Source organism: Phlebotomus papatasi, chromosome 3, assembly GCF_024763615.1.
Source record: "Phlebotomus papatasi isolate M1 chromosome 3, Ppap_2.1, whole genome shotgun sequence".
Taxonomy (NCBI): domain Eukaryota; kingdom Metazoa; phylum Arthropoda; class Insecta; order Diptera; family Psychodidae; genus Phlebotomus; species Phlebotomus papatasi.
The window spans coordinates 70,773,711-70,795,188 of record NC_077224.1 but is presented as its reverse complement, the minus strand read 5'-3'; the positions used below and the strand labels follow the sequence as shown (position 1 = coordinate 70,795,188).

General features: G+C 33.5%; 2 protein-coding genes across 12 annotated transcripts in view; both read right to left on the bottom strand.

The window, feature by feature from the left end:
- Positions 1–4,824, bottom strand: part of LOC129808205 (uncharacterized) — a 59,087-nt gene extending 54,263 nt beyond the window's left edge. For 2 of the 4 annotated variants that reach the window (XM_055857984.1, XM_055857985.1), the window contains exon 1: positions 4,256–4,805. The gene's annotated coding sequence lies outside the window, so the exon portion shown is untranslated. Of the gene's footprint in view, positions 1–4,255 lie in introns of all 4 variants that reach the window. The other 2 variants (XM_055857986.1, XM_055857982.1) reach the window with 2 other exon arrangements.
- A 22-nt stretch (positions 4,825–4,846) lies between these two features.
- LOC129808204 (cytoplasmic dynein 1 intermediate chain) lies at positions 4,847–21,463 on the bottom strand. 8 transcript variants are annotated; one of them, XM_055857974.1, is made up of 9 exons: positions 21,284–21,426; positions 20,771–20,965; positions 20,415–20,701; positions 14,657–14,719; positions 14,430–14,450; positions 10,528–10,575; positions 9,223–9,381; positions 6,575–6,731; positions 4,847–6,492 (listed from the first exon to the last, which is right to left on the bottom strand). In XM_055857974.1, exons 2-9 carry the CDS (start codon positions 20,917–20,919, stop codon positions 5,301–5,303), a joined length of 2,076 nt encoding a protein of 691 aa, XP_055713949.1. In that variant the 5' UTR covers positions 20,920–20,965; positions 21,284–21,426; the 3' UTR covers positions 4,847–5,300. The 8 variants fall into 8 exon arrangements, with proteins under 8 accessions (XP_055713949.1, XP_055713956.1, XP_055713951.1 ...); XM_055857981.1 differs by having other exon boundaries at positions 9,223–9,405; positions 14,657–14,689; positions 21,284–21,424; XM_055857976.1 differs by having other exon boundaries at positions 14,657–14,689; positions 21,284–21,424.
- Between the last annotated feature and the right edge of the window lie 15 nt (positions 21,464–21,478).

Here is a 21,478-nt window from a genome sequence, read left to right as displayed (position 1 = left end):
GATGCAAAAATTGTCAAAACGGATATTTTTTTATTCTTTCACGAGCTCTTAGTAACCTTAAATGTGATTATCATGGTCTTATAAGAATTCACTGCTCTTCATTCTCTACCAATTTTCTTTTAGAACTTTGTACGCTAAAGGAAGTTAGTGGAAGTTGATTATGGTAAAGGATTTAAACATCTGTATTTTAAGAATTTGAGTTCTATTATATATTTTTCGATTTGTTAGAATTATTCGAGACTTCCTAAAATTAAGAAAAATATTTTTGTAAAAACAGAAATTTCTGAAAAGACGGAAACGTTTCAAGAGTACGGAAACATTTCTCGAAACACATATTAGTAAAACACGAAAACGTTTTTAAAACCGCTAATATATTTCTAAAAATTTGGAAACGCATCTATAAGATTAAAAGAAAGAAACTACGATTGCAATTTTCATCAATTCAGAATGAGAAAAACTGGGTTCCCATATGAGAAACATAAAGCAAAATTATCAACAGTTGATTACATCTATCAATTTTGTTCTAGGAAAACCAAGTTTTTTGGGATATCTCGAAAACGAGTCGTCCGATTTATTTAATTTTAGAAATGTTTTAGGTGTAGGCTGTGGGCTAACATTTTATCTGTATACATAATAGCCTGGGATCAATCCAAACGTTTTTAAAGGACAAAGGCTAATCATGTTAAATAGCTCTAAAAAGCAATTTCTCAATCTGTTGGAGCAGTTTTAATTAAATTAGTAGGTATCATAGACCAGTTTTTCATCCTAAAGATGCTGGCTATTCTTGTTTATGTTTATTTAATAGACTTAGATAAAGCATATGATCGAGTACTGAGGGAACAACTTTGTGGTCTACGGAGTGGATAAGGAATTGGTGATAGCTGCGTCCAAGTCATTGTACAGACACTGTAAAAGCTGTATTCATAAATAAATGCAAGTTGGAATGCTTCCAGGTGGATGTTGGACTGCGCCAGGGATGTGTTCCATCACCGTTATTGTTTATTTTAACAAGAATAAGATAAAGAAGTGCATTTAGAAATTTCAAAGTATATTCCACATGCAAAACTTAAGCCATGCACTTTATCAATTTGTTAATGTTTGTAATACAGGAATTAAGGTGAATGGAACTAAATCGGAGATAATTGTTCGTATAGGATGTTCTTGGAACTCACCTCTGTTCGTGAAGTGAAAAACCGAAGAATCAAGAAACGTGAGTGGCTAAACCGGGTGTATTATAGCCGCTACCTCGGTAAAAATGGTCTTTGAATGCTTGGTAAAGGAGAATGGTTAAATCAGGTCCCGGAATCGCCACGAATGAAACCTATGCCAATAATGGATATACAATGGCATATAGGTAACAACTTTTGTTTGGGAACCAATGTTCTAAATTATGGAAAATAAATCCTAGTGCATAGAAACTATGTCTTGGAAGGGGGAATGGTCAAAACTATATAGGCCATATAGGCGCTGGTCCATATTTCTCCACAAATTAGAGTATAGGTGCATTTTGTAGGAACTGATATAAGACTAAAAAAATGCTAGGATCCCGAGCATTGAACGCTGGGAATCCTTGTAAAAAAAAGCCTTTATCCTTCCGAAAAATCGCTATTTTGACAACAAATTACAAACTTATACGATCTTAATGATATTCGGTACAGGGTCAGTGTAAGACTTAAGCTTTTTATCCATGAATTCAGCTTCTCCTCCCACCTTCCTTCCCTTTCTGGTAGCCCCCATACAAAAAACAGAACATTTTACCGTATAACTCCTTCTAAGAAGCGGTAGAAAACTGAGATTTGAACAATGCTTAACCCTTTAACACTAAACCTACCGACCGTTTTTGGTGGTTTTTCCTAGACAGACCATAGTCTAGTCTCAGCCACGGCAGAATAGTAGCTCAGTCAAGTGACAGACCACAGTAAGTAGGATAATGAACAATTTTTTCTTGTAAAAGAGGAAAAAATTAAAATTTAAATATTGAAAAATATATTACATCCATATTTTAAGAAGTCAATAAAGTTTGATAGTGACACTGTACCATTTAAATATGTGTTAATTTTAAAAATGTTTTAAATCGGTCAATTTGACCGGTTTTGGTAGGTTTAGTGTTAAGAACGAGATGATCAAAAATAGGGGATCAGAAAAAGTCACTTTTCCTAACTTTTTAGAGTTAAACAAAACTTTAGAAAGCCGAGGGAAAAAGAATTGGCACATCGGTGTTCCACCGGTGCTTCTGACAGCCCCGGTTATAAATCAGTAACCGGCAACAAACCGATAAAATTTTTCGCTACCATTTAGGTTACAATACTAAAAATTGTGCAGTAGGGTAAAATGGGGTAATTTGGAATCATTTCTAATTCGGAATTTTCAGATTTCCTTTTTTCTTATACAGGGATGGGATTGTCAGTCCCAAGCCCGTGGAATCAAGTGTAGTAAAGCTCAACTGGATGCAATCCGAACACCTTCAACGCCAGAAAAATTCCTGATGACCTAAAGGGGATTCGAATCCTGAACACTTGCATCATAGGGCGAATGCTCTATCACTTGACCCATTGAATGCTGTTTCAGATGGATAAAGAAAAAAAGACCACGAAGAAGTAAAAGCTTTAAGTACCAAATAGACAAGTGATCTTCATACTAGAAGCTTAGTGCAGTTCCTGGAGGTCTCAAAATCCTAAATAGCAACCAATTTGATTGCTTTTTCAGAATCTAATAGGTCATTTGTTTTTAAAAGAAAAATCTTAAGTTAAATTCATCCAAGAATCTTGTTTGATAAGGAATTTTAGAGCAGTTAAACCATAGGCTAATACGGGCTTCGTACCTAAGCCTTAGCCAAATGGCTTAACTGCTCTAATATCTTATCAGTCATGATTTTTTGGGAAAATTTAACTTAGGATTGGATTATTAAAGATAAATAAACCTAGGCTCTCAAAAAGCAACTAGATTGCACGCTATTTAGAATTTTGAAACCTACGGGAATCGGGCTAAACCTCTAGTCTGAAGACTGTTTAAACCTTAGATCTAAAGGCTGTATAAGACAGTTCCCCAGAACATTTAGCCCGTTTAAATTGACGAGAAAGAGATTATCCAAAATTATCCTACACCGAGAGTTTAGGATCAAGAATTAGAGGTTCTTTGCAAGCATTTCCTTTACCTCTACAGCTTCTTGAGAAACTTTAATAAGACTTTTACTTATAAAAATATCAAAATTTCAAATGAAAAATGGTTCTAAAATTCCCTATTTTATTCTAAATTAATCTAAAAATGTAAAACTAGTTTTTGGATAGAAAATTGTGAATCCGAGCATTCTGCAGAGCCGGTGACCTTTACCATTGGAATTGTTTTGAACATTTCGAACAAATATTCAGGAATTCTGAAGTTACCTGATCAAGTAAGCTTTAGGAAACCTCCACTAGAGTGCAAAATTTGAATTTTAAACAGAAACAGTTTTCGATGCACCTTGCCTCGCCTTGCCTATTAGCTTTATTTGAATAGGTATTACAGGCACTAAACACGTCGATTTATCTCTATCTTATCTATATCTTTTAAATCCTCCACGTTACCCTTTCTACTGCCTTCGTAATAGAGAATTTCAGTAAAGAGAAGAAAGAAAATTATAGCTATTTCTGAGAGATTGCGGTCTCGAGAAAACCAGGCTCAATATCTTATCAAAAGGTTCTTTGATACAGTTCCTCATGCCTCATTAGAAAGCGACTAATTGGGTTTCGCTGGACATTTTTGCATGAAATCACTGTAAAACTCGACGGAAGAACATGCTGAAAATATTTTTTTTTAGAAATAAAGCAACAAGTGGAATGATAACGAGTATGCCGGAGTATTGGAAGGCTTATCAAGAGGGAAATGTTATCGCGCGAGTGGGCAGCTCTTTTGCCACGAAAACCACTGTATTATTAGTTACAAATTATTCGAATATCTGGAGGAATTTTTGGTGTTATTTGAATACAAGGTCTTTTTCTGAGAATTTATCGATTGACTGGATTTTTATTTGAAAGGGGCGACGTCATTGAGTTGCAAACGCTGAGCACAAAATGAGTCATCTTTTGCAGAGGGAAATCCACGAGTTCCTCATTCCCTTTTTAATCCGCTCTGACACAAATTCTGCGTGTGGAAGGAGGGAAGGACTTGCTGGCGTCTCTTCGACCCTCTTTGTTGATTTTTTTTTCCAAAGAGGGGGAAAGATTCTTTGCGGAAGATAGTGCAAATAACCTAACAAAGGGAAGTATTTGAGATTTACCTTCTGGAAAGTAGTTGGTTCCTCCTCGTTGACTCTGAAACACAGGAAATTTGTGCACTTTTCTCACTCAGCACAAACACTTTTCCACAAGAAAACAATCAAATGTTTTTAAGCAATAAAAAACTCAAGGGAAAATCCCTCAAAGTCTAGGAGTTACTGGAGGCTTTTCCGGGAGATGTCTGTGCATATGAAATAATCCAGATTGTACACAAGAAGCTGCTGATTTGTGATGAAATACCCAAAAACACTGGCACTTCTATAAATATCACTGAAATTTATTGGAATAAATTGACCGCGATGTCTTTCACACGCAAACACTCTTCCAAACTGCCGAGCTTCGTTTTGTTTCAACGTCTCGCGGACCTTTGACGTTCATGTATCTCTCCCACCAAACTATCCCACTCTCTTATCGAGTCGCAGCTCACCAATTCAACACGTTTATTTATGCACCATGACGTCAGCCAGTGATATCATTGCCTTGCAAAATTATTTAATTTAACTGCACGAGAAAAACAGCCTTTCGCGAACAAAACACACAGCCAAAAAAACTGACAGCATGCTACGCCAGCGCCAAGTAATCAAAAAACTAACTAATTTTACCATCAGAGTATATTTGAATGACCAACGGTTAAATGAGACATGGATTTAGAATAGAATAAATTACAATTTTTACTTGGGAATTAATATTCTACGGATTAGCACTGCATTGTGTCAATTTTGAGATGGTAAAGTTATTCCCATGAGCAATTCATCGCTACGAGATAACCTTTTAGTAAGCATTTTGTGAAGCTTTCGCAAGAAAGGCATCTACACATTGGAAGCCATTTTTATCAAAAATTGCTTTTGAAGAAATCGTCTGAATGTCAAAAATCCATCAAAAAGCAATAGACGCTGTCAGTTTTTAGCATGACACTTTTGCGAAAGCTTCACAAAACACTTAAAATGGCGACCTATAATCTGTGAATTTCTCACGTGAATAACTCAATCACCTCAAAATTCATACCCAGGAGTTGTTTCTGGCGACTAGCCCCCTCCCCGCTCCATCTTAAATATGTGGACTGGATGACGTGATGGAGATTGAAGGATTCTGCGGAATTGGTGTCTTCTTGTCAGCCTCCTCAAATTCATCCAATTGATTCATCCGCAGCTCATTGAGAGTCGCTGCAAATTTAGTCCACTCATCCACCCTCGGTGTAGCCACATGCTCAGCCACATCATACACGTATATCCTCCCATCAACATCCCCCACTGTCACATTCATCCCATTAGGACTCCAAGAAAGTCTATTGAGAGCCGGAGCTGCCTCCACAACAACCGAAGCCGTCGGAACTTCCGTATCCTGATTCAGATTCCACAAATCCAACCTCCCATCCCCATCAATACTGGCAAATAGAGCCGGATTGATCGGAGACCATGCAACATCCATCACATAATCTGAATTATCCTCAAACGAATACAATGGCTTATTCTCCTTCAGACTCCACAATTTTATCGTCCAGTCCATCGAAGAAGTCAAAAAGAGATGTCCAAAGTCCGGACTTGACTGATTATAGTGCGTTGAAATTCCAGTAACTGGACCCAAATGCTTCTCATAAATCTCACTGATTCCCGCACGATTTCCATGCCTGGAAGCCGAATAGACAAATCCATCTTCGCTTCCCACCACAAAATTATTAATTTCTCCATTGGGAAAACCCATGCACGTCACCGCAATGGATTTAGCCTGCTTATGCTGCAATTCCAACGTATCCTGCGGCATTGAAAGCATATCCAGACTCCAAGAGCACAATTTCCCATCTGTCGAAATAGAAATGACATTGTGGGCATTCTGGGATCCAACCATTGACAGACAAAAGACCGGATGAGTATGAGCTGTAGCACTTAATGGTGTCCTCTGAATTGGTGTCCTCTTCTGCACACGATTATCCCACAGCACAATCTGACCCGAATACGTTCCCCCAAGAATCAAATTGGGATGGAACTTGGCGAAGCATGCTGACATTACGGCACTCTGACAATGGAAAACATCCTCTGGAGTCTTCTTCTTGAACTTGGTATTCCACACAGCCACAACACCATCTGGCTCATTGTGACCCTCCTCATTGTTATGATACGATGCCACCAGAAGTTCAGGGAAGTGAGTGGACCAATCCATGGAAGTCACACAGCGATTCTTTGACCAGCGATCACAGTAGAAGGTCCGATTGAGTGAGAGTCGAGCATGAGATTTCTCATCACTGAAATACCCCACCAAAAAAAAAAACAATTATTGGCGACTCAATAATTTAAAAAAATTCATCATAATAAGTTAACACTTACGTTGCTTCATCTGTGTCTCCACCTCCAACATAATCCTTGTAGATGTCCACACTCTCGGACAAAGCACGCTCCATAATTTTGCCACTCTTGAGGACAAACCTTTGGAATTCCTCAGAGAGAATTATCATTTGTTTCTGCTCCTCAGACAGCTCAATTACTAAAAAGAAAGAGAATAGCATTAATATTCAAAAAAATTACTATGTAAACGTTTGTAAAATCGGACAACGCATAATGTCGGACAAATTTGTAGATAAGAATTTGGATAATCTAGTACACTAAGAAAAAAACCTAAAAAATTAAACTCTATGGCAGACTTGAATTAACTCTACGAATATCGATGTAATTGTTACTCTTTTTCGTTGTAAATTTTAGTAAAATAGAGTTGAAACAACTCTTCGTACGAGTTGAATTAATTCGTCGGATATCAATGTAACTATTACTCTTTTTCGATGTAAAATTTCATCTCGACTGAAGTATATGCTTAAGTGTTTTCGTTTTAAGAATATACTTCAGTCAAGAAGATTTTCGTGTGACAAAATTCATAAGGAACATCAATTAGAAATATGCCTAAGAGTGTTTCATGAAGACATGTGCGTGCATCATACGTGATATTTCGCTCGAAACATAGAGAACTTGAGGTCATGAAAATACTAATAAAGAAAATGATTAAAAAAAACATAAAATTGTAAAACATAATTCATTTTTGGATTTGAAAAAGTTATTTTACAATATATAATTTTGAAGTAAAGCTCCAACAATTCATTGATAAATCGAAAATAGTTCACTTCGAAACATCAAAATTCCACGTCAATATCTTCCAAATGTGTAGAGGCAATAATGTTGACTTATTATATTTTTCAACTTATTTTGAAACTCAAACTAATTAGCAGAAAAATACGTTAGCATACGTCCGCCGCTGTATCAGAGTTGGTGACCAATCCCAAAGCGGAACGATGAAAATGCTTCTTCACTAGTTGTATAATGATTCTTTGTATAAAATTTCATAGAATAAAAATTACAAATTTGCTTCACTTGATTAAAAAAAATTAGCAAAACATTTTGTTTCAATAATTTCAATAATATTTCAATAATTAAATTTTGAATGCAATTTTATAATAGTCCAAAAATGAATAAACACAACAGATAAAAGAGGCGGCAAACCGTCCCAGGCTTTGCAAAGTGCACGAACTCGTGACTTAGATGTTATCCCTCAAAGGTACTTGCACATCATTTACCATTTACCGGTTCTCAACTGATTTAAACCTATTTGTATATCACTCGAAACATCCCACAAAATAATTTTAAGAGTACTACACTCAATCCCGGCATTATGCACATTTCGAACTTCATAGTTTTTTTTACTAGCACCAATAAGTGCCAAAAATTTGGCGCCATTTCCAACACGTATTTATAAATCACTCAAAATATTGCCTAAAATAAATTAGGACTAATTGCGAATTTCAAATAAAAATCAGTTATTGGTTATGAACCGGTTCATTACCGCTTCAAAACCGATTCAGGTTTGTTCGAAATTCCAAGACCCTTCTAAAGAGCTCAATTATGACCCCATTCGCTTTATAAATGCGCTCTCTAGGGCCTTTTTTACTTTTGACCTTGAAAAACCGTTATTAGAAATGATTCACCGGTATTTTCACACATGTTCAATTGTCCGCCTAGTATTCTTGCAACTAAGTATTTTTAAATAGACAATGCATCAGGGATGTAAATTCGGTCTAGTTAAGCTTGAACACCGTTTTCTTTCCTTTACACAGAAAAAAATATTTTGTAAAATTGTTCGTAAATGTTTGTGAAATCCTATGGCAGTCTTACGAAATGCTCGTTAATTGTATAACCCGTATAAACTACAAACAAGTTCGTAAAATTTTGTACTTTTTTCACAAACATTGTTCGTAAAATGATCATTTGACGAACATTTTTTGTACTTTTACAAACATTTGTTCGTAAATGTTCGTAAACACACAAAAAATGTTCGTAAAATTTTGTCATTTGTTCGTAAATTTTTATTTGACTGGCAAAAATTTTCAAACAAATACGAACAAATGACAAAATTTCACGAATTTTTTTTTGTGTGTTTACGAACATTTACATATTACGAATGTTTATAAAAGTACAAAAAATGTTCGCCAAATGATCATTTTACGAACAATGTTTGTGAAAATGTACAAAATTTTACGAACTTGTTTGTGGGTTATATGATTCACGAGCATTTCGTGTAAGTCCTTCATAGGATTTCACAAACATTTACGAACAATTTTACAAAATATTTTTTTTCTGTGTAGAAAAAATTGACTTGAAAGAAGGTTGCAGTGTTATCTCAAATATTCAGATTGTCCCCTAAACTTCTTAAAAATGGAGAAGAAAACATTCGCAAAGCGCCCGAAAATTCGAGCTGTCCACGAATGATTTTCCACTTTTTAATATTATTTTTTTATAATGTCCAACGCACAGTAACTTTTGTTTGTAAATATGTTTTCAAAATTTCGAATGAGAATGAGCGAGATGACTAGATTTAGATCTCACTCACTCTCATTGAAATGTTAAAAACATGTTTACTAAACAAAAGTTATTGTGCGTTGGGCATAAGGATTATTCATAAAAAAAAACAGTAAGTGAATGATGATTCTTACTTTCTTTTTTCTCCTCCACTTCCTTCTTTTGTTGCTCTTGCGGCGTAACAGCTGGAGCCACTTCGCCAACCCTGGGAAGTCCATGGGGAAGAATTCCGGGTGGTAACTTGGAGTGGAATCCATGATCGATGTGTGGCAGGGAACTTTCTTCATCGTCTCCTTGGGCATCACCAAAAGTAAGCACTGTGTGAGTAAAAAACTAACGAGACTAGACACAAAACACATCCAAGCACAACTCAGACTAACCCCACACAAAAAAATTGCTTTAATTAGCAAAAAAAATGCACAACAACAAAAATAGTTTTTCCTTTTTTTTCTTTCCTTTTGAAAAAAAAATTTATGTGAAATAAACTCAGATAATTGCTTGAATTTGATAAACAGATCATGCAAAATTCACAGCTTTATTTTATCACTTCTTTTGTACCACCATTGTAATATTTTTTTGATCTTATTTATCGATAAAAGAAAATAGTGTAAAATGTAAAACCCTAAAACACTTAAACATGCTGATAATAAACAGAAAATTGCAAAGAAATGCGATATTTTTTTCATTTTTTGAGGTATATATCTTATGATTATTCCTCGCATTTCTTTGCATTTCTATCTCTTTTAGAATAAGATCTCTTCCATGGAAATCTCGTGCAACATGAAAAACTTTTGTACATGAGAGCAGTAAATAAGTGAGAAAATTTCTTCAAATAGATCAGACTTCCAAAAAAAAAAATAATAAACCAAAATCTCAGAGAATGAAATAATCTCACGTTGGCTGATAAATTCAATTTCTCCACCCAAATTCTTTTGTCTCTCGACTGTCTTCTAAATTATCATTTCTCTCTTCATTCAAATGTTCTTTCAAAATTCTGTGAAAGATCACTGAATTCTTTTTTTACGCCAAAAATAAAACAAATTCCCAATAGACACCAGAGAGAAATAGTAACAAAAAAAAATGTTAGTAACAAGGAGTGTTAAAATAATTAAAAGCTCTGATCGTTAGAACGTTGTAATATTAACTATTTTAATCCCATTTAAATTACGATATTTCCTCTATTGCCTCAACATTCACACAACATTCTCACAATCATACTCATTTAATTTACTAATAAATATTTTTTAACTAGTAATTTCAATTAATAAATTCAACTAGAATTTGTTTTTTTTTAATAAATTACTTGAATTATTTACACAAAAAAAGAGCAAGAGATAAATAAAAATTATACAATTAAATGTTTTCTTGCTCTGTTTTTTTTTTTAATTATTTTTATTTTTTTCAAAAAATAAAAGGCTCTTTTCTTTTATTTTACCTACCTGTAAATTCATCCTCCCACTCTAAACCGGGATTTAGATTGTATTCATCTTGAAATGAAAAGAAATTCCGACTTTACTTCAACTTGTATTTTCAAAAAATTATCTGTATTGTGTTGGTTGGTTATTTTTTCTATGCAAAAAAAACAAAAAAAAAAGAAAATAGAAGTAGTTATAATAAAAAAAGGAACTTCTTCACTTTAAGCCGTTCTTTTATTCTCATTTTTATTATTTTATTATTATTTGTTTTAAAAATATTTGACATGAATGTAGAATTTGATGTATTTTAATTAATTTATAATGCAGAATAAAATAAGCAAGCTGTTTCTATAAACAATGGTTTATTTAGGAACCCGCACTACAAGCCCCGCCCATAAAAAGAGACTACGCCTTCTTCATAAAAAATACCAAACGGTCAATTTAATAGTTTATGTCACAAATTTTTGATAAAATTTGTATATTGAAGACATTTTGAGAGGTTTCCGTTCAAAGGATAGGGGGAGGTGGGGCTACTTTGAGCTGTGGGGCTACATTGTTATACGATTTTTTCGTATATTTCTAAATGAAGCTGGTTCTTATAGTTATTTTATTTAAATCCACAATTGTTTTGTCTTTCCAAATTACATCATATAAAAACCCAGTTTCCTTTAGAAACATGAGAAAAGATCGTATAACAATGTAGCCCCACAGCTCAAAGTAGCCCCACCTCCCCCTAAGCAATTTACGTCAGTATGATGCCAAATATTGACGAAAAGCTCACATAGTATGTAGAGACCGTTACGCTTTACTGAGTGAGAGAAATCCGAAAAAGTTAAAATAACATTCCGGAAATGTTAATTTTACCCTACAGTATTGATCCAAAATCGGTGTAAATATTACCCTTTTTAGGTGTATTAGGGGTTAAAGGTACCCTTTTTTATGTTATTTTACCCTTAAAAAGGTGTAAAATTAACATTAAAAATTGTTGATATATTTTTACACCTAAATAAAAATTGTCAAATTTCTGAGGAAAAAATGTTAATCGCACCCTCTTTTTTTCTCAGTATTGTGTAGGATAAACTGTAAAAAAATTCTTCAAAAATTCGAATACTGACAGTTTCTAACTGCTCGAACTCCAAGAGAGAGCACTTTAAATTTTTTTCAATATTCCAAATAATGAAAAAGATTCTTTAATATGCCAAATATGGACGATTACATCACATGTGGCCTCTACACACTAGATAAATTTATTTCCATATTGGAGAAAATTGCTTATGCTTGCGCAGGAAAAACTGTCAAATACGAACGTAAATTCTCTAGTGTGTAGAGGCCATAAGAAATTCTCTCAAAATGTCTTCAATACTCAAAATATTGAAAGACATTTCTAATAGCTCAGAGGCCATTACGTTTGTGTAGAAAACACAGTCAAAAGTTTTTCAATATTATAACAAAAACTGTAATATTACAAATATTGAGAAAAAGATCTTCAATATACGAAAGATTGACAAATGCTAAACATATTGTGTAGAGGCCATTATGTTTGTGTAAGAAAAACTGTCAAAATTTCTTCAGTGTTAAGGTTTCTCACATTAGAAGAATTTATGTCCATATTGAAGAGTTTTTTCTATTAAAGTTTAGAGAATTTGCTTCAATATGGACATAAATTTCTCTAGTGTGTAGAGGCCATAAGAAACATTGACATAAATCTCTCAAAGTGTGTTGATTCCATTACCTTCCTGTGAGAAAAACTATTAAAATTTCATCAATATGCAGAAATATTGACAAAAATTTCTCATAGTGTGTAAAAGGCATTACGTTTGTGCAAGATAAACCATAAAAATTTCTTCAATGTCATAAATACTGTCAAAAGCTTCCTATATCGTGTAGAAGCCATTACGTTATGGCTTCTACACACTCGAGATATTTATTTATATCCATATTGAAGAGTTTTACCTACACAAGTACGGAATTTGCTTAAATATGGACATAAATTTCTCTAGTGTGTAGAGGCCATAGTGTAAAAAAAATTGTCAAATTTCCTGAAATGTTCCAAATAATCACAGAAATGCCTCATAGATGCAGTAGCCATTACGTTTGCGTAAGAAAAACTGCTAATATTTCTTGAATATGCCAAATATTGACAGAAATTTCTCATAGAGGAAACATAGAGAAAACTTAATAATTTGGCATTTTAACCTTGACTAATCTCTATAATTTTTGCAAGAAAAATTAATCATCAAATTCAGTCAATTTAAGTAAGTTTTCAAATTAAATTGTTACTCTCTTTTAAATTGTTTACCTGCTGATTAGGCTTACTCAAATGAGACGTTACAAATCCAAAAGAAAAATAAAGTCGAAGGAAAAGTAGAAGTATACTTAAAACCTTGAGATTTGAAGAACTCTCCGAATTTTCCTTCACTGTTTTATTTAACAGTTTGAATTTTTAGCCACGCCCTTTTAAATAAAATAATAATAATTATGACAGAACGTTCCACACTGAAAGAAATCCGAAAAAGTTAAAATAACATTCCGGAAATGTTAATTTTACCCTGCATTATTGATCCGAAATCGGTGTAAATATTATGCTTTTTAAGTGTATTATGGGTTAAAGTTACCCTTTTTCATGTTAATTTTACACTTAAAAAGGTGTAAAATTTACATTAAAAAATGTTGATATATTTTTACACCTAAAAAGTGTTAAAGTTACGAGGAAAAATGTTAATCGCATCCCCTTTTTTCTTAGTGCATACAGGAACTTAGAGGCCTCCCCGCTATGGGAGCTCGGAACATCCATTATTATTTTTCTTACACAGGGATGGAGTTGTCAGTCTCATGCCACGTGAAATCAGGTGCAGTGAAGCTCACTGGATGTAATTTGAACACCTTTAACGCAAAAAAATTCTAGTGACCTAAAAAGGATTCGAATCCAGAACACTTGAATCATAGAGCGAGTGCTCTACCACTTGACGCATTGAGTACCCCTTTTAAATAAACTGATACGACTGATACCATTAACTTCCTCTTTGGATGTCAGAGCATTTCGCAATCAAACTATTTTAAAAAATCGCTAGCTATAAAAAGAATCATAAGGGCGTGGCCAATTTAAGTTTATAGGCGGGGCTTAATTAATCGAGCAAATCCTATCATGCCAAATATAGTAAATGAAAAAAAAGTTTGCAAAAAGTGAAGTTATGGTAAAAAAAAGTATTAATTTGAAAATTAAATAGGGTGTTTGTGTCAGAGAAAATAAAGGAAAAAAATAAATATTCAACTACTTAATACTTATTTTTTCCTCATTTTGCTAAACTAATTATTGTGATATAAATGTGAAAAATAATTTCATTAAAAATATAGAGATAATAAAGTCAACAATCATTCATTCAATGAGCCACAAAGAGACAAACTTAAAAAAAGAAATGCGACTAAAATTACTAAAAAATAATAAAGATTTTCTGGCCAATATTTTATTAAATTAATTGAAAAAATAAATTAAAACTTTTTTGTATAACAACTAAATTATGATAATAAACGCATTAGAAATCATGCAGATTTTTTGCTTCCAAAAAAAATTATTTTTCTTCTATCAAGAAGACAAATAACAAATATTAATTTAAAAAAAATGGACAAAGACGCATTTTTAAACACTTTTTCTTGCATTTACCATTCATGCAATAAAAGAACAAATAAACAAATAAAATAAAATTTTTAAAATAAAAGTGGGTGGAGAAATTAAATAAATTTTGAGAAATAAAATATTTCATGGAAAAAAATCACATAAAAATATTGAGAGAATATAAAATAAATTTAAGAAAAATTATTTTTTCTTTCATTTTATAAATAAAGCTGCGACTCTTATGCACAAATAGTAAAATTGAAAAATAAATAAAACAGTAACAGCATAATAAATTGAACAATCAGACACTTACCGTAATAATCAGTGGCGTGAGCTGCAAAAGAATGAAAAAAGAGAAAAAATAGAATTATTACGTGAATATTTCTCTATTTTCGTGAATTAAAAAAAAATCATGTTTATTCCTAATAAATTTTGTTTCTTTTATTTCTTTTCAATTCTAAACGCGTCCTCTGTATTTCTGCTCTTTCAGAGTTATTTTTCTTTGAGTAGAAACTCTTCCTTTACAAATGACAAATTTACCTTTTCTTGGACGCCACCAATCCTCCATATATCCTGATAATGGTGAGGAGTGGCAAGAAAGAACTGTATTCGTTATTCGTTACTTCATTTATATTTTCTTTAAAATTATTCAACACATTTTGGCGGTGGAAAACATCTTTTTTTTGTTCTTTGGAGAAACAACAACAGTGTGTGTGATAGAGAGAAAAGGAAACACAGAAATATCCTAAAATGTGTTTTTTTGCAAGCTACAAAAAATGAATGGAAGATGACTGATGACTTCACAGAATATTTCCAAGGAGAATTTGTAACACACAACGCACAATAACTTTTGTTTTGTAAACATGTTTTTAAAATTTCCTATGAGAGAGAGTGAGATAACTAGATATCGGTTTCATTTACTCTCATTGAAATTTCAAAAACATGTACTTATACAAAACAAAAGTTATTGTGCGTTGGGCATAATACACAACGCACCGTAACTTTTGTTTTGAAAAATGTTTTCAAAATTTCTTATGAGAGTGAGCGAGATAACTAGATTTAGTTCTCACTCATAGTGTCATTGAAATGTCAAAAACATGTTTACAAAACAAAAGCTATTGTGCATTAGGTATAATATTTGTAAATTGCAGAATATAAACAAAATCAAATAATAAAATTAAACCAATAAATATTACAAATATAAGAAAGCATTTAACATAAAATTAAAGAGATATGTTATGATGACGAAATTTCATGAAACTCACTTTTCAAGTGATATGAACTAATATTCTAGATAACTCTGCCCAGTTATCTCTTGAATATTGACATTTTGAAAATATACGGCACTATTCCCAGATATTTATTTATTTTCTAAAAATGCCTATTTTCTAAAATCACAAATACATGAAACTTCCCCACTCTCCCCTAGGCTTTCTTTGAAAAAAATCCTAGGGGAAGTCTTTCAAGCTTCGCACACACTACCTTCAAACACTTTTTATTTTTCCCGTATTTCTTTAATGAGTCTGACCTGAGTTTTTCAGGAAATGTGTAATTTAAGGAAACTGTATCATATTTCGGCCAGCTTGCAATTCGGGCCACTTCTTTTGCTGTGTGTACGAAGCCTGATAGCTTTTCCCTACCAAACAAATATGTTTATTAATTTAGAATAGCAAATTACATTTTTATTTATTTACTGGTTTTACATTCAATAAAAATTATTCACAAAATCCACAAAAATTATTCGCAAAATGTGAAAGTCAATATATATATTTTTATTATAACAATAAACTTTGCATATTTTTATAGCAGTTTGCTTTCTGCACTTTCATTAGCAAATAATAACATGTTATTATACAAGCGAACGTAATAATATTTTTTTAACCGTTAAAATTCAATCCGAGGTTTTGAAAGTCGAATATAGAATACCGTGTTTGGGAACTTGCTTCCGTATGATATGTTATCTTAATGTATAAAATTTTACTGATAAAATCTTAATGTAAAATTAAAATCTGAAACATTTTAGTTAGTTTTCAAAAATTTAATGAAAAAAGGAAGAAAAATTAATCCTTAATTTAGCCAAATAATATTTATTATTAATATTGAAGCTCTTTTAAATATTCATCATTTAAATTGAATATATGAGATAGACTTGCAATAAGATGTTTCTAATAAGACAAATAATCTTCCAAGTCTTCTTACAAAAAATAACGTTTTTACTATGGAAAAGACTTTGGCTTTAAACACTTTTTGAAGACGTATGAATAAGTTCTTATAAAACCGTCAGATGGCGTTATCTCAACGCGTTTGCATCTCTCAATACAAATTCTAGCTTCAGGATACAGCGCCACCATTAGACTAGGAATACAATGTAAGTTTTGCAGTAAGTAAGGTAAACAAAAGAGTCCTAAGCTGAACTAAAGACGTACTTCAGGCAGAATTGCAGAAAACTTGAATGAATTATTTTATTTTATTTAAAAGAAAACTGCAATTGAAGTAATTAACAGACGGAACGGATGATATTTACAAAAATTGCCGCGAGACGGCATTTCGAACAAATAAAAATAGACGAAAGTAATTCCGTCAAGTAATTCCGAGCACAAAAAATTATTTTTACTGAAAATGAAAAGTGGATATTCCACAGTCATCCGAAGCGTTAAAAACAATAGAGAAAGCCCGACTATATTTCAATATTGATGACAAAGTGGAATATTTATGATTTCGAGCTCATACTCTGTATTTTTTGTGATCAATTTGGCGTAGCGTTGGATGTCAGTTCATCTATTAAGATTACAACTGTCATGATTTGAAAGTCATGAATCTCTTCTCTTTAGAACCGTACCGATACAGGGTATAACGGGAATCAGTCTAGATTTAATCGAGCAGACGGGAAGCATGGAGTGTCATGTTTTGGGCTATAAGAAGTGTATAATTGGTGATCCCAGGATCCAGAACCAAAACAAATCAGAAATTGAATCATTGCTTGTGCCAGGGCTCAGAACAACAAAATCAAAAGTATGATAATTCGTTATTCCAGGACCTAGGATAAAAAAATCAAAAGTGGAATAATTAGTTATCCCAGGGCAAAAGACAACAAATTTAGAAGTGGGATAATTGGTTATCTCAGTGCCTTGCAAAAAGTAAATCAGAACTGGGATAATTGGTTATCCCGGGACCTACGACAACAAATTCAGAAGTTTGATAATTGGATATCTCTGTGCTTAGCACAAAATATTCAGAAGTACGACAATTGGTTATCTTAGGACATAGGACGACAAATTCAGAAGTGAGATAATTGGTTACCTCAGTGCTTAGCATAAAATAAATCAGAAGTGCAATAATTAGTATCCCAGGGCCTAGGACAGGAAAATCAGAAGTGAAATAATTGGTTATCCCGAGGCCCAGCACAAAATAGATCAGAAGTGGAATAATTGATCATTCAGGACCCAGAACAACGATATCAGAAATGGGATAATTAGTTATCTCAGTGCTTAGTACAAAGTAAATCAGAATCCATGACTTGACCAGAACGACCAGAACCCAGGACAACAAAATCACAAATGGGATAACTGGTTATTCCAAAACCCAGAACAACAATATCAGAAGTAGGATAATTGGTTATCCTAGTGCCTAGCACAAAATAAATCAGAAGTGGAACAATTGGTTATTTAAGGGCCCCGCACAAAGCCAAATGAAGTGAGACAAGGGTTATCCCAGGACTCAGGACAGAAACAAATCAGAAATAGGGTAATTGGTAATGCCAGGGCCTAGGACAACTTCATGAGCTTTTGAAGTCTGGAAAAACCATTCCTGTGTACCCTGTGGATGTCTATTCAGGGTAATTAATTCGTTTTAGCAAAGTCCTGCAAGAGACGCGACCGCAATGCAAGTATAAGCACAGGAAAGCAATTTTGTAACACGAAAGCGCTCAAGTGGGAAGTTCTGCCAGACCCATCTTGTGTAGCAGATATTTCATCTTTCGATTACTACAGTAGACTCTTGCTAAATCGGCTCTTTTAAGATCGGGCTACTTCATAATTCGGGCAACGGTTACATTTGAAAAAAGTTTCCTGTCATCTTTCAAGTTTGATTATGATTGTCAAGGAATAAAATATGCTCATATTTGGCATGGTTTGTCTTAGTTTTGATATGATTTCGCATTATTGAGGGATTTTCATGCAATTTACGTTATATATGAGTGTGTAAACGCAATATCTATATGCACATGAATAAAAAATCGTTGCATTTCAAAAAGTTTGTCGCCCAAATTTCTCTCTAATACGGGTGACATTTCGGTCCCAAATATCCGAATTTGAGAGAGCCTACTGTATTTCCTTTTATATCATATCCTTGGATGTTTTCAAAGAGATGGAAGAAAGTACTGTCTAACAATGGGCAATACTTTGAGCGATACATTGTTTATTCATTGTTGTAAATACATAATGATGCTAGGGTGGAGTAAGTACTTTTAGCCACTTTAAGGTTTCATGTGATTGTAATTATTATAATCTTTATTTAAATAAAATGAAATTTTGTACAAAGATACCTTAAAGCCGTTTCTTCCTAATAATCCAAGAGAATTCCCAAAATTTTTCGGATATATTAGTGAGAAATGCATTTTATGCAACTATGCATGTATTAGTACTTTTGGCCACTTTGTAAGCACTTTTGGCCACTTGTTTCCAATAGAATTTTAATAAAATAAGAGAAGCAATAGCTTTCGAAAACTTTTACAAATACACAGCACAAGTCCTATTCTTAACACCAATTTTCTGTGATTTTTAGAGTATTTTAAACGACTTTTTGCCCATTTTCTATTTGATGTAAAAATCAGTCAAAAGTCACGATCGTTTTTACTGAAATCCGCGAGGTGCACCAAGTGTAAAATGTATGGGAAAATGAACGGCCAAAAGTACTTACACAGCCGAAAAAAGTAAGCTCTTTTAGCCACATCCGATTTTGATTTAATTTGTTAGAAAATCTTATTAAAAAAAATATTATTATTAAAATGGACTTTCATTGAATAACATCAAATATTTTCATCAAAAATATGAAATAATGCAAAACAATTTCTCTTAACATTAACAAGTTTCTTAAGAATCCCATGTTTTTTTTTAGTGATTGTTTACCTTGTCGAGAATTTCTTTCAATAACTTAGAATTAATCAAGTCGATACAAAATCAAATATGGTTTCTGATTCGTTAGGTTAGAGGTCACGAAATAAGACCCATTTTCCTGTTCTAAATAAACTCATAATTGCCTTACAATGTGATTTTACTTTAGGTGGTCAAAAGTGCTTACATGGCCAAAAGGGCTGACTCTACCGTATTGTACTTCTGTACTTCAGTAATGTACTTCTGCGTTATCAACATTTTTTTTTGTTCTGGTTCCTGTCTTGACTATTTTACCCAGTCATCTTCGTATTCCAAAATCAGCAAATAGTCGTGACAGGAACCAACAGAAAAGTCGATAATGCAGAAGAACATCAGAAAAGCAATGTACTAAAAAACATGTTCAGGAACAGTTTTCCCCTTTTCATTTTTCATTGTAAAAGCACCATAAAGCATTCACGAAAAATTGGAAAGAACTTATTCATACGTAAGTGATCTGCCTTGGAATGTTTCAATTTTTCTCTTATTTCTCAAAGCGAAAATTCTATTTTGTGTACTATAGTTAATACTAATAACTACTTTCTATTATTTCGATTAACAAAATGGAATTTTAGCTTTTTAGACCACTTTCCCCTGCGAAAAATCGTCTTTTTCATTTCGAATTTTTAATTATTCGGATTTAAAAATATGTTTTTAAATATAAATTATTTTGCATATCCCATAACTTATTTGAAATATGAAAAATGAGGTTTTTCTACTTAGATTTTCTTATAGGAAAAATTAAAGAAAGCATCTAGAAGTCTAATAAGAAACAAAAAAATAATAAAAATAACTAAAATTGATTGATAATGTTCTGTAATAATTTTATAGGTCATCTGAGAGATTCTGTGTAGTCGCAGAATAATGTAAAATTCAGAGTCTTCTTTAGTGCAATGAGATGTAGGAAGATTTTTCTCCTCAACCCACCACCGTCAACATCAACATTAAAGTGACTTTTTATTGACTAATACTCTCCACCTCTCCAATTTCCACAGTAAAATCCTCATGAGATCTCCTCTCTCTGTCTCTGTGAGAGAGATTTCCATGAGAAACTAACGCCAGTGGGTTGAGAAAATCGATTGAATGGCAAAAATACTTTGGAGACAGAGAAAATTATAAAGGAATTTGGGAAGATCAAAATGGACACTCACCATCTCTCTCATGTCCTCCGGAACTGTTGGTCTGCGTTTGTTTGGTGTAGACAACAGTCTCCTTCGGCGGGATGTTAGTTGTCTGAACAGCCACAACACTCAGATTCACAGGCTTCCTATTCTTCAGGCTGGCCGGCTGTGTACCATTGAGACTGGCCGGCTGGAGGCTACCATCTGGTGTATGGGTGGCAGAAGTATCTGAGGCAGCAGAATTCACCGAGGAGAGCGAAGATAGAACTTCGGACACTGGAGCAACGCCCAGAGAAGAGAGCATTTCATCCAAATCTCTGCCGAGGATAAATCCATTGATTTCTTCGGCATTTTTCCACTTTGGTGAATAAGAACCATCTCCTTACCTTCTATTGTCCTTATCATGACCAGCACCAAGTCTTCCAGCCGCTTCCTCCATGTCTTTCTGCTCTTTTTCGCGTCGTCGTCGATCCTTCTCCTCCCTCATGGCCGCCAATTTGGCCTTTTTCCTCTCCAGTTCAGCTTTTCTATCCATCTTTGCTCAACACCACGCTTCTCCACCCCCAAAAAATGCAAATGATCTGATGGGCGAAGATAGAAAAGCCCCGTGAAAAAAATCTTCCGTACGTCAGTCACTTTTGATGATGTCATCAATCCCCCAACGCCCAACAAATTCATCAAAATCGACTTAATTGAGGCAATTTACTAATCCCCAGGAGCCCCAAATACTCAAAGAGAAGAAACATAAACCACCAGAAGCAGTAAAACCCTCCCAAACAGGGAAAATTGGGCGTGAGGGAGGAAAAATGGGGAAAAATCAATAATGAATCAGGGCAAATTTTTCTAGCTGAAAAACTCCCAATCCCACAGATTTCCAGCAAGGATAACACCAGCATTACCTAGTGTGGAGGATGAATTTACAAATTACACATCACTTTTAGACGACAGATTGAATTTTCACAGAGATTTTTCACATTGAAAATACACCACGAAATCCCATCAGCGCCATTTAACTTTTCACTGGACACACCGTTTTTTCGACGTGTCGTAAATACTTTTTCTACACGGCAAAACTCACAGCACTGACAGCATGA